Genomic DNA, 12,580 nt, shown 5'->3' with positions numbered 1-12,580 from the left:
TTCATGAATAACCCGTGAATAACTTCTTTGACCCCTTTCCCCCACTGAGTTCCTTCCAACTATGTTCTTATAAAGACTCCAAACTTTGGTTCATAACAGGGGTCCTATTTTCCGTCAGCCATAGAAGTCCAATACACTGTTAGATTTAGGCAGGCTGAGAATCACTGTTGTACAAAAAGCTGAGGGTGCTTCCACATAGCCATATAATTGAGAATATCAAGGCAGAAAATCTCACAATATCTGCTTTGATATGGGTTATCGGAGTCCACGTGGTCATATATTCCAGTTCAATGCAGAAAACGTGGGGTTTCATTCAGCTGTGTGGAAGGAGCCTGAGACTAATGCCATGACATTGAAATAAACTTTAACTCTGTTCCTGATTTACCTGAGAAACCCCAACTCTGTCCCTAAGCTTTGTGAACCCACAAAGTTCTCCCTTCTTTATCTATTCCCATTGTCCGGGTGTTTTGGATGCTGTAGTAAGTTTAGAAATAAAGAGAAAACATTTGGGCCCTCCATGGGTTTTGGACTGCCACTCCCACCATTCCTAACAGCCTCAGGCCCCTTCCTTTTCCGCTTAAGCGGCTGAGGGGGAAAAGGAAAGTGCGTGAGGCTGTTAGGAATGGTGGGAGTGGCAGTCCAAAACACCTGGAGGGCAGAGGTTTGCCCATGACTGATCTAATGCATGGGCTTGCAAAAGAAGACCCGGGACATGCAAGGATTGCTGAAGGCCAAGCTGCCTGGATTAATTCTACAATGCAGAATATCGCCTTCAACAGTCACCTTCAAAAAAGGAAACCCCTCCCCTCGAATCACCCCTATTGAACGCGTCTCTGCCTGTCTGTCTATGCCTTTCCAGTTTTTTTCCCGCGTTCCCCATAAGAGCGCTGACGTAATCCCTCTCCCGCCCCGCGCTCTCAAAATGGCCGCTCGCTCTCCAAAGCGTCCTGCCCGTCGCTCTTTCTCCTCGCTCTATGGTGACGCGAGGCGGCGTTCTATCCCCCGGGTGCGGACTTTGTGGTAGAACAAGGGCCGACGGTTTCCTTCCCCGCCTAAGAGACCGGTAGAGGGCGCTGTGGGGGCTGGCTGGGCGGCAGAGGTGACGCCACTGCAGTGCGCGCGCATGCGCCCTGGAGGCCGTTGCGGTGGTTGCGCGCTTGCCAGGCTCCCTCCCTCGCTCGCTCGCGTCGGTGTCGGTGAGGCGGAATGTTCCGCAAGGCGCGGCGCGTGAACGTGCGGAAGCGGAACGAGTCCGAGGAAGAGGAGGAGGATGAGAGAGACGAGGAGCCGCCGCCGCCTCAGGCGCAGGCCTCATCTCAGCCAGGCGGGGCTGGGCCCGAGGGGGAGGCCGAGCTGACCCCTCAGCCACCGCCATCCCTTCCGGCCCCGAAGCCGCCGCTCCTGCCGCTCCCCACGGGCTGCCTCCCCCTCGTCCCTCCCGGCAGCAGCGGCGGGGGGAGGCTCGCCTTTGGCAGCGCCGCGCCCCCGCTTCCGGCAGCGCCCCCGGCCGCCGTTCTCCCTCCGCTTCCGCCGCCGCCTTCGCAACCGACCGGAAACAACGGGCTCGTGCTCAAGGCGAAGGAGCGGAAGAACAAGGGCAAGGAGGCCCCGCCCCTCCCGGCGCCCCCGCGAGGCAGCCTCAAGCTCCTCAGCTTCCAGGACGAAGAAGAGGGTAAGCCGGGCCTGGCAGCCCATGGAGGCTGGGGGGCAGGCATGGGCCGACTTGGGCCTTCCCTCCAGATGTTTTGGACCTTCAGCTCCCGCCATTCCTAACAGCCTCAGGCCATTTCCTTTCCCCCTTCAGCCAATTAAGCGTTGTGGCAATTGTGGGAGCTGAAGTCCAAAACGCCTGGAGGTCCCAGGTCTGGCCATGCCTGGTCTATGTGTATTAAACCGTTACAGTTTGAAAATACTTTTTGGAATTCGTAGTTTTGTAAGATATTTAAGCCTTCTCTGTCGCTGGTGCCTCACCAAACTGCAACTCCCAAGATTCCATAGCATTGATCCAGGGCAGTTCAAGTGCGTTGATTCTACAGTGTAGATCAGGCATGGGAAAACTTGGGGCATCCAGGTGTTTTGGACTTCAACTCCCAGAAATCCCAGCCAACGTATCAGCTGTTATGGAGCCCCGGTGGCGCAGTGGGTTAAACCCCTGTGCCGACAGGACTGAAGACCAACAGGTCGCAGGTTCGAATCTGGGGAGAGCGCAAATGAGCTCCCTCTATCAGCTCCAGCTCCTCATGCGGGGGCATGAGAGAAGCCTCCCACAAGGATGATAAAACATCCGGGCGTCCCCTGGGCAACGTCCTTGCAGACGGCCAATTATCTCACACCAGAAGCGACTTGCAGTTTCTCAAGTTACTCCTGACACGACAAAAAACAAACAGCTATTAGGGACTGTGGGAGCTGAAGTTGAAAGCACCTGAAATCCTTTTACTTAAGCGGTTGAGGTGGGATAGGAAGGAGTCTGAGGCTGTTAGGAATAGTGGGAGTTGAAGTTCAAAACATCCTGAGGGCCCAAGTTTGTCTATGCCTTCTATTGGGGGAGCCATATGTTCTCTCAGTCAAGTCGGAGCATGGCCTTGCATGCCAAAGCGCAGCTATCCAGGCCTGGGAATTGTGGGAGTTGGAAGTCCAAAACATCTGGAAAGCTGAAGATGCCTGGGCGGGATGCCTAATTACCTTTAGAAGGGAGTATTTTCACTCAAATCTAATGTTCACTCTTTCCCAGCTAAAAATGACCTCACCAGAATTCAAGTGCTCATTAGTGATGTGCATTCGGGGGAAACCTTGTGTCCCAGCTTTCTTTGAAGCCCCCGAGTCTTTGTTTTTTTGTAAGCCTCCCAAAATTGGGAGGGTTGTTTTCAGTTCTTTTGTTTTGGAGCCCGAAAATCAACAAGAGCTTCTTGAAGTTGGAGGCCAAAACAGAGGAGCAGTTTGAGGATGCCTGGTGTAGATGCACCTCCTCTTTCTCCCAGGTCCTAGCATTTCTCTCTTACTGGTTCCAGTAAGACTGAGGGCCCTTGCACATAGCCATATAACCCAGACTAGCAAAGCAGATAATCCACAATATCTGAGTCCATGCTGCCATATAACCCAGTTCAAAGTGGATAATGTCAGTTTTTATACAGCTGTGTGGAAGGGGGCTGAGAGTACTGGAGGGTACCCTTCCCTGAACAGCCCTCTCCAACCCCCTCCTTTGGTCCTTAGATGGGAAAGCCTGGAAAAACCCTGAAAAAAGCAACATTTTTTTCCTTCTCCTTCCCCCCAACACACATTTTTCTGGGTTTTTTTCAGGCCTTCCCATCTCTAGTCCTTAAATCTGAAATCCATGAGATGCTTTTAGAAAAATTATCTGGAAACATTTTCACTGTAGGAAACGACATACATCACGTGTGCTTTCCATAGCATTTAAAATGTATGGCTCCTAGAAAGGATGCCGGTTTTGTTATAGGAAGTTCTGTGTGGTTCTGATTATTTTTCTAACCTTGCATTGGTTATTTAAAACAAGAGTACATCTATACTGTAAAATAAATGCAGTTTGACATGACTTAAACTGACATGGCTCAGTGCTATAGAATCGTGGGATTTGAAGTTTGATGAGGATACAGGACTCTTTGGCAGAGAAGATAAATACCTTGTAGGATTACAACTCCCATGATTACATAGCATTGAGTCATGCCCCAAGGCAGCATTCTTGCACCAACCTTGTTTAACATCTTTGCTAACACTCAGCCACAGCCACCACTCACAAGGAGCTGTATATATGCTGATGACCTTGGCCTAACAACACAAGCAGTCCAAATCCAACTTACTAATGCCTCTCCAGCTACTACAAAGATAACCACCTGAAGCCTAAATCTGTCAAGACACAAGTGTGTGCTTTCCACCTACGCAACCATGAAGCCAACAGGAAATTGAAAGTTACCTGGGAAGGCCAAGAGCTCGAAAACTGATTCCGTCCTAAATACCTTGGTGTCACCTTAAGCCAAACACTAACATTTAGGAAACATTGTATGAAAACCAAGCACAAAGTAGATGCACGCAATAACACCCTGCGGAAACTTCCTGGAAGCACTGGGGTGCAGACCCAAAATGAATGAAGCATCAGTATTGGCCTTGTCTAACTCAACTGCTGAATATGCCTGCCCTGTTTGGCATAAATCTGTTCACATGAAGCAGGTGAGACTGCACTGAATGAAACATGCAGAATAATCACATGATGTCTTAAACCTACACCTGCTGATAGACTCTACATGCTAGCTGGCATTGCCCCCCCCCCCCCCCTTATCAGGGAAGTTGCTGCTAACTGGGAGAGAAATAACGTTGAACACTGAAAGCCATCTACTGCATGGCTATTAGACTCCTCCCTTTAGACTCAAATCAAGGTTATTATACTCAAATCAAGGAAAAGCTTCATGAGAACTACCACTCCTCTTAATGCTTCCCTAGCAACAGCAAGAGTATCCCTCTGGTCAGCTAAACCAAGAAATCCCAATGGATGGTCTCTCACGAGGGTCTGCCTCCAGGAGCAAACCAAGAATGGGCAACTTGGAAATTCCTGAACAGTCTCAGAAGTGGAGTGGGCAGATCAAAAGACAACCTGCCAAAATGGTGCTATCTAAAACAACCATCTTAATGCCACGATCCCTTAATACAGTTCCTCATGTTGTGATGACCCCCAACCATAACATAATTTTGTTGCTACTTCATAATTGTCATTTTGCTACTGATATGAATTGTAATCTAAATATTTGATTGGCAGGATGTATTTTCATTCACTAGACAATGTTTGGTACAAATACCCAATACGTCCACATTTTAACACTGCTGGGGGGGGGGGTTGATTTCATCATTTTGGGGTTGTGGTTGCTAGGAGTTGTAGTTCACCTACAATCAAAGAGTACTCCACCAATGATGGAATTAGCCAAAGTTGGCACACAGAATTCTCATAACCATCAGAAAATATTGGAAGGGTTTGGTGGGCATTGACCTTGAGTTTTGGCGTTGTAGTTCTCCTATATCCAGAGAGCACTGCGGACTCAAACAATGATGGATCTGGACCAAATTTGGCACGAATACTCAATATGCCCAGATGTGAACACTGGTGGAGTTTGGGAAAGATAGACCTCGATATTTGGAAATTGTAATTGCTGGGATTTATAGTTCACCTACAATCAAAGAGCATTCTGAACCCCACTAACAATAGAATTGGGCCAAATTTCCCAGAGATCCCCATGACTAATAGAAAATACTGTGTTTTCTGATGGTCTTTGAATGCGATTTTCCTGCTTTTTGGAAGAATGGAATTGGACTGGATGGCCCACAAGGTCTGGACCAAACTTGGAACGAATACTCAATGTGTCCAAATGTGAACACTGGTGGAGTTTGGAGAAAATTGACCTTGACATTTGGGTGTTGTAGTTGCTAGGATTCATAGTTCACCTACGATCAAACCTCAGTAGAACTGGGTCAAACTTCCCACACAGAACCCCTCATGATCTATAGAAAATACTGTGTTTTCTGATGGTCTTTGGTGACCCCTCTTACACCCCTTGGCGACCCCCTCAGAGGTCCCAACCCCCAGGTTGAGAAACGCTGATCTAAAAGAATCTTCCACCTTGTGCGAAGAACAAACAACTCCGCACCTGTATGCTTGTCCACAATGCTCTGCCTCATGTACAGAGGAAGGATTGTTCAAGGCTACAGACAGTGCAGTTGCTGTTGCCCAGGATTTGGTCAAAAATTATTTACCCGCTTGTGCTCCTTCTATTTTTATCAGTTTTATACTTATGTATGCAGTGCTTTTGACATGAAATAAATTAATGCCAGTTAAAGTGGTGTCAAACTGCATTCATTCTACTGTATAGATGCAACCTGACTGTAGTGGTAATGTGGAAAGCCCTCTTTTGTGTATTTTATGGAGGTCTTGAAAGATTAAACACAATTTTCATTCTGAGCGGACAGTGTGATGTAAATATATTTTCTCAAAGCACACAAAAGAATCACAAAGGTCTGGGTTACTTTAAGTGTTCTGGGCAAAGATATGGTCAAAGGCACAAGCAGCGTTTCAGTAGTGAAAGATATGGTTGGGCAGTTTTTGTGTTTCTTGGCCCAGTTTGAAGTGTTAGGATTGACTGGATTCTAAAGAAACTGTGTTGTGAGGTATATGTATGTCAACTTTTCTTTTCTTTTTTGGCATTGTGTGAGCTATAAGTAGATACTTTATATCCAAGCAGAATACATTTTCTGTCAGTGCTATAGAATGTTGCAGACTGAATGTCCCTTATCTGGAAATTTGAAATATTCTGAAATGATCCATTGCAGGCCCGTAGCCAGGATTTCGTTTGGGGGGGGGGGGGGCTGAATTTTTTTTCAGGGGGGGTTTCGGGGGGGGCTGAGTTTCGGGGGGGGCTGAGTCTGAGTGAAAGAGGGTCTAGCCTAGCAAACCTTTTGTATCATTACCCCAATACCCCCATGCATATGGGATATATTGAGTATGGTGATCAGTTCATGATATGAATAAACATAACAGTTTAAATAATGCACCACCATGAAAATTTCGGGGGGGGGGGGCTGAAGCCCCCCGAGCCCCCCCCCCCCTGGCTACATGCCTGGTCCATTGACATCATGACAGTTTTGCTTTCTGCTGGTTCAGTGAACAAAGGCTTTGTTTCATGTACAAAAATATTTTTGAAATATTGTGCAAAATAATTTCAGTCTATGTGTATAAGGTGTCTGTGAAACATCAATGCATTTTATATTTAGACTTGGTGCCATTCATAAAATATTAAAATATTCTACATAAAACTACATGGTAGCATAAGCTGTAATTTTCTGCACAGTATTATAATAATAATTTGTTACTCAAATTGTGTGTTCATTGAACCACCAGAAAACACAAATATTGTAATTTCAGCCTCCCGTGTTGACAATTTTGCATTTCATAAAAAAAGGAAGCTCAACCTGTAACCTATCTGGGGGTATCTACGTAGTGTCTCGCGTTGACCAGCAATATGTAACGCTGATTCTCAAAAATTTGGTTTGATGAATAATGTGGCAGGTAAGCTGTTGTCTGACCTGTTATGCATGTTTCATCTTAATAGTCTTGAAATGTTTATTTGGTCCATCTTGTGTTTCTTGGCCCAGTTTGAAGTGCTCGGATTAACCTATAAAGTGTTATACAACACAGCCTGTCTTAACTCACCGACCTTCCATTTTGACAGAATTATCTGTAACCTGGTAGCATGAGGAAAGCCTCCTATAAATATTCTCATCTCTAGAAATTAGGCAGCTGAGAACTAGAAAACTATCTTCTGTAATATTGTCTCATTTGTGAAATTTATTTTTATTTGTTTATTTACTTTGTTTTATATCCTGCCCTCTCTCCCTCATAGCGGAACTCAAAGCGGCTAACAATTGGCAACAATTCAGTGCTGTTCAAGCATTACACAATAGTAACTTAAAATACAAAAACATCATATATGCAAAAATAAAAACACACAATAAGACAGTATTAAAATCCACAGTATTTAAAACAGCTCCATCTCATTGCCATAAACGAAGTCCTTTGCCATTTAGCACAGTCCATCAATTGTCTTCCCCAAAGGCTTCTTTCCAGAGAAAGGTTTTTTCTTTGTTTTCTAGATGTCTTGTTTTCTGGCAAAAACTATCCAAGGTGCTTTACTTGAAAATTATTTTTATTTGAATTTGTATATTATTTTAAAATATGGGAACTCAATATTATTTTGTTTCCTTTCATTTTTATTCATAGTATCCTGGTTGTTGAATTTTGATACGTGTTACTTACATTGTTATTCATTGTATTGTTTTTGGGTTTTGCTGCTTATAAAGATCTTCTGTTTTTACAGTTCTTTTTAAAAAAAATTCTACTGTTGTTAAATTTTGATGGGGTTTCTTGCTTTTTTTTGCCTTGAAAATTCTTTTTACTGGATAAAGCATAAATATGATAAACAAATATAAGCAGAGCCAGCCATGTAGTGTACATGGCTAATTTCCTCGGGATTACTGAAAGTCATTACAAAAGGTTTTTATGTTGTGGTTTTGGTTGTATCCTGCATTGTCCAGAGTGGAGTGAAGGAAATTATTGTTTAGATAGGTCCCAGGCCATTAAATGATCATCAGACTATTAGCATAGGATAGGAACTTCTGGTGATTGCAGAAATTGTACTGTAGTTCCCACACCCTTCTGGACTATAGTTCTTATCAGTTTGGACTACAGTGTTTCCATTCGACAGCATTTATTGGCTTGGGCTGATGCAAGTTACAATCCAAAAATATCTGCAGCCACATGATGTCCACCTTTGAAAATTGAATCGAATCTTTTGCATGAGATGATTTAAACAAAGGGGAAATATATGTTAGTAAAACAACTGGATCTGCAAAAAGGGTATGTTGACCCAATGATTTCGGCTTAAAGGCTGCAGAATTCAGTTTCAGAAGGTAAGGGTGATACAGCATGCAATACATCTCTTCCTAATATATGGTCCTTTACCCAGTCCCCTCCCTAAACTTGAAGCTTAGGGTCACCCTAAGTCTGAAATGACCGTTTCATCAGCCAAAAGCAGGTCCACACGTTCCATTGAAATACTTGTATGTATGGGGCCCGAACCTAAATGGTTCGGGCCCCACCTATCTCCGTGATCGCATCCCCCTCTATGAAGCGGCGCAGACACTAAGATTCACCGGGGAGGCCCTTCTCTTGTTCCCACCACCGTCTCAAGCCCAGTAGGTGGGGACGAGGGACAGGGCCTTCTCGGTGGTGGCCCCCTGCCTCTGGAATGCCCTCCTCAAGGAGATAAGACTGGCCCCATCCCTCACCTCCTTCCGTAAGAATTTGAAGACATGGTGGGTTCATCAGACCTTCAATAATGACTAATCCCTAGTCTCAAGCCCTTGGTCCAGCGGTCCAAGTCCCTTGGCCTTGTGCCCCATCTATTCCCTAGTTCCCTGTCATCAGAGGGCACCTTTTCTTCTGGCCCAGACCTTTTTTAGAGTCCTTTAATTGGCTCTGGAATTGAGTGGCCCTGGTCCCCTAGTAGGGCCATTGCTGAGACCAATCCTTGTACTGTAGCATTCAGCCAGCCCCATTTTTCCCTTCTCTTTACACTAGCCTTGGCCCAGCCCGTTCCAAATTGTTCAGGCCCCTTATTGAAATCTTTGCACCTGGCAGCTTACCTTGCATGAAGAAGGGAGCTGAACTGGTTTTAAATTGATTTTAATGTATATGTTGTGTTAACAGTTTATACCTATGTTTTTGTTTTATATTGTATGTTTTTGTATTATTTTGCATATGTGGAAACCGCTCTGAGTCCCCTAGGGGAGATAGGGTAGTATATAAATAAAGTTATTATTATTATTATTTATTGTATGTTTATTTTGGTTCAAGATGTTCTTAATTTTATATACTGTGTCGTTCTTTCATTTTTTTGCACTGCAAATAAGGTAAATGCAGTGTACATTGGAATTCTTTCATTTTTTTCTCAAACTATAGTCCCAACAGCCTAAGGGACTGTGAACCGGCTCTCGGCTTAAGAAGTTTGAGGACCCCTGTTCTATGGAATAATTACTGTGCCAGAAAAATCAATCTAATCTTTAATTTATTTAGAGCAAACTGGTTGCTTTGTTATATTCTGTTGCATTATGGAGCACTTTTTCTAAAGCTGAAGAAAATTCAGTTGAAATATGTTCAATTTGTAATTGTCCTTATTATTCCTTATTCTCTTAAAGAAACTGAAGAGGTTTTTAAAGTGAAGAAGTCAAGTTACAGCAAAAAAATAGTAAAGCTGCTTAAGAAAGAATACAAAGAAGATCTTGAAAAATGCAAAACAAGACCAGAAACTAATTCTTCAGCAGATGGTAATTATAATTATATCCTTTTAGAAATGTTTATGCACTATCACATAATTTGGTTTGGAGTGCTTTACACTGATATTATTATTTCATTTCTATACCACTTTTTCCCCACGTTGAGACTCAAAACAGCATAACACATATAAAATCAAGACAGTTACAAACAAAAAATACAAACATGATAGAAAAATATCGATACAAATTTTAAAGAATACTTATTAAAATTCTGCCAGTGACTGATAAAACAGAGTAGTCAGATCATTTTCAAGCCTAGGGAGAATAACATTTGTTTTGACTTGTGCCTTTAAAAAGAGCACTTTTGCAGCTGGGCAAACCTGCCCATGTGAGGCATTCCACAGATAGACTGTCATGGTATAAAAGCCCTGTTTTGTGGTCATAAATCTCTGAAAAAGAGGAATTAGAGAGAAAGTGATTAACTGATGGTCTTCGTTTAGACAGGATGATACAGGAAAAAGAGCTTATGTGGATATTTAAAAATCAATGTTGTTCCCATTTAATTGAATTCATAAGCAAACTTCTATCCAGTTCAACATCTTTTACACTATTGAGATGATTTGATCATTAAGATGCTGGTGGATGTGTCCTATACTGACTGACGTTTCAGATAATAAAAAGACACAATATAGTATGCTGTAGCAATCTATGTTATCACTGCATTTATTTATTTATATATTTAAAAAACTTAAAACATTTCTGTTTCGCCCTTTTCACTCCGAAGAGGACTCCAGGCGGAGCGCAGCATACAAACGGCAAGCATTCAAAGCCAGGACATAAATAAATTATGCACATTCACAAACATTAAAATCACTTATCTCAACATTAAAATCCACTGCATGGATAGGTTCATCAAAAGATAGTAAAAATACATTCTGTGTCACAGAGACTTGTGTGTATAGTATCATAAATATGGTCTGCTTGTGATATACTTATTTACATGTGAGCGCACACACATTACAGTACAATAGAACTGCATGTCAACATTTTCAATATAGTATCAAATATATCAAAAGTAAATTTTACGTTTCGCATGTTCAAATGTGAAATGTTTTTTTCAAAATATCACTTAAAAAGAGGCTTGTTTTACAGTTGAACAATCTGCAGACAAAGGACAGGCTAAAGATGCCGTTCAAGAAGATGGTGTTGCAATTATTGAACAAGGAGAAGAGGAGATGGAAGTTGAAAGTGAGAAAGAAGAAGAAAAATCCAAAGCTGCAGGAGCATTTTCAAGTGCTTTGTCATCTTTGAATGTTTTGCGTCCAGGTTAGTTAATGTTCCATCAGTGAAAGAGATTGTCATGGAATGGGTTATTTCTTTTTCTTACTGCATAAGTAGGATAATGTAAACTATTGCATTTTAATCTTCTGTTGGATGATACTTCATACAGTTAGATCTCAGTATCCATGGATTAGTGAACCATATCTGAAAAAATCAATTCAAAAAGGAAACCTTGGTTTTGTCAGACCCCGAGAACCACTGATGTGCAGGTGCACCCTTCTGTAACCTTCCACCATTTAACAGATTCTCAGATCTTTCCAGCACTTGATGAGTTGTTCACCATTTTATAGAAGGAATGCCATTTTACTACACCATTATATATAATGGAACTGAAGCATCCGCAAAACCTTTAATTACTCAATGCTGGGAGAGCAGGAGTTGATTAGCAGTTAACCCCAACCAAATGTGTGAGGCAGATTATGACTTTTGCCTATTTTCCATATTTAGCCGGATGGAATTATAGGCCTTGCTATAATGGATATCTATGGTTAGATATAAATTTTTCCTTTAAAAAACATTAAACCATTTTTTTCCAGGAGAAATCCCAGATGCTGCTTTTATTCACGCTGCTAGGAAAAAGCGTCAAATGGCTCGTGAGCTTGGGGACTTTTTACCTCTTGACAATGACCCTGGGAAAGGACGCCTTATTAGAGAAGATGACAATGATGCTAGTGATGATGAAGATGATGATGAAAAGCGAAGAATAGTCTTTTCAGTGAAAGAAAAGTCTCAAAGACAAAAGATCGCAGAGGAAATCGGTGAGATGAAAGGAACAGTTCCATTGAATTGTTTCTAATTTTTGATAGAAAGTGTTGTTTGTACCACGTTCGCTATTTGAATATCCTGTGTAATGCAGGGCTGGACAGTCTTGATGGACTAAAAAGTGGAGCATGTTTTATTGAGGAAGGGCTTATGGCATAACAGAGGATTGACTAAGGGCCCTTCTACACTGCCATATAACCCAGAATATCTGCTTTGAATTGGGTGAACTGAGTGCACACTGCCATATTTTGCAGTTCAAAGCAGATAATGTGGGATTTTATTCAGCTATGTGGAAGTGGCCAGAGTTTTTCCTACCTATTATTTCTTTTCATTTCCTCGTTAAATAACCATTAAAATACTTCTATAAAGCATTATCCACACTGTGGCATATGAGTACATTCTTCACAGATCCTTCTTATTTTGACATTTCTTCCTTTGCCTCTTTTTCACTATAAACATATCTTTGAATATTGCACCCCGTTTTCTTTTAATTCCATTATGTTATATTCCTGTTACTTGCTGCACCTTTATGCTTAGGTATTGAGGGAAGCGATGATGACGCTCTAGCTGGAGAACAAGATGAAGAACTCAGTCGATGGGAGCAAGAACAGATACGTAAAGGCATTAATATACCTCAGGCATGTATTCA

The 12,580-nt window shown here is 42.5% G+C and overlaps 1 protein-coding gene across 1 annotated transcript in view; it reads left to right on the top strand.

Annotated features, from left to right (window-relative positions):
* The first annotated feature begins 1,121 nt into the window (after positions 1-1,121).
* PAXBP1 (PAX3 and PAX7 binding protein 1) overlaps positions 1,122-12,580 on the top strand; it is a 35,367-nt gene continuing 23,908 nt past the window's right edge. Inside the window, exons 1-5 of the mRNA XM_060770411.2 lie at positions 1,122-1,672; positions 9,751-9,879; positions 10,981-11,154; positions 11,706-11,927; positions 12,469-12,569. Coding sequence (XP_060626394.2) covers positions 1,207-1,672; positions 9,751-9,879; positions 10,981-11,154; positions 11,706-11,927; positions 12,469-12,569 — 1,092 coding nt within the window. The 5' untranslated portion in view covers positions 1,122-1,206. The remainder of the gene's footprint in view (positions 1,673-9,750; positions 9,880-10,980; positions 11,155-11,705; positions 11,928-12,468; positions 12,570-12,580) is intronic.

This window comes from Anolis sagrei, chromosome 3, assembly GCF_037176765.1.
Source record: "Anolis sagrei isolate rAnoSag1 chromosome 3, rAnoSag1.mat, whole genome shotgun sequence".
Lineage (NCBI taxonomy): Eukaryota > Metazoa > Chordata > Lepidosauria > Squamata > Dactyloidae > Anolis > Anolis sagrei.
This window is presented reverse-complemented; position numbering and strand designations above follow the sequence as displayed.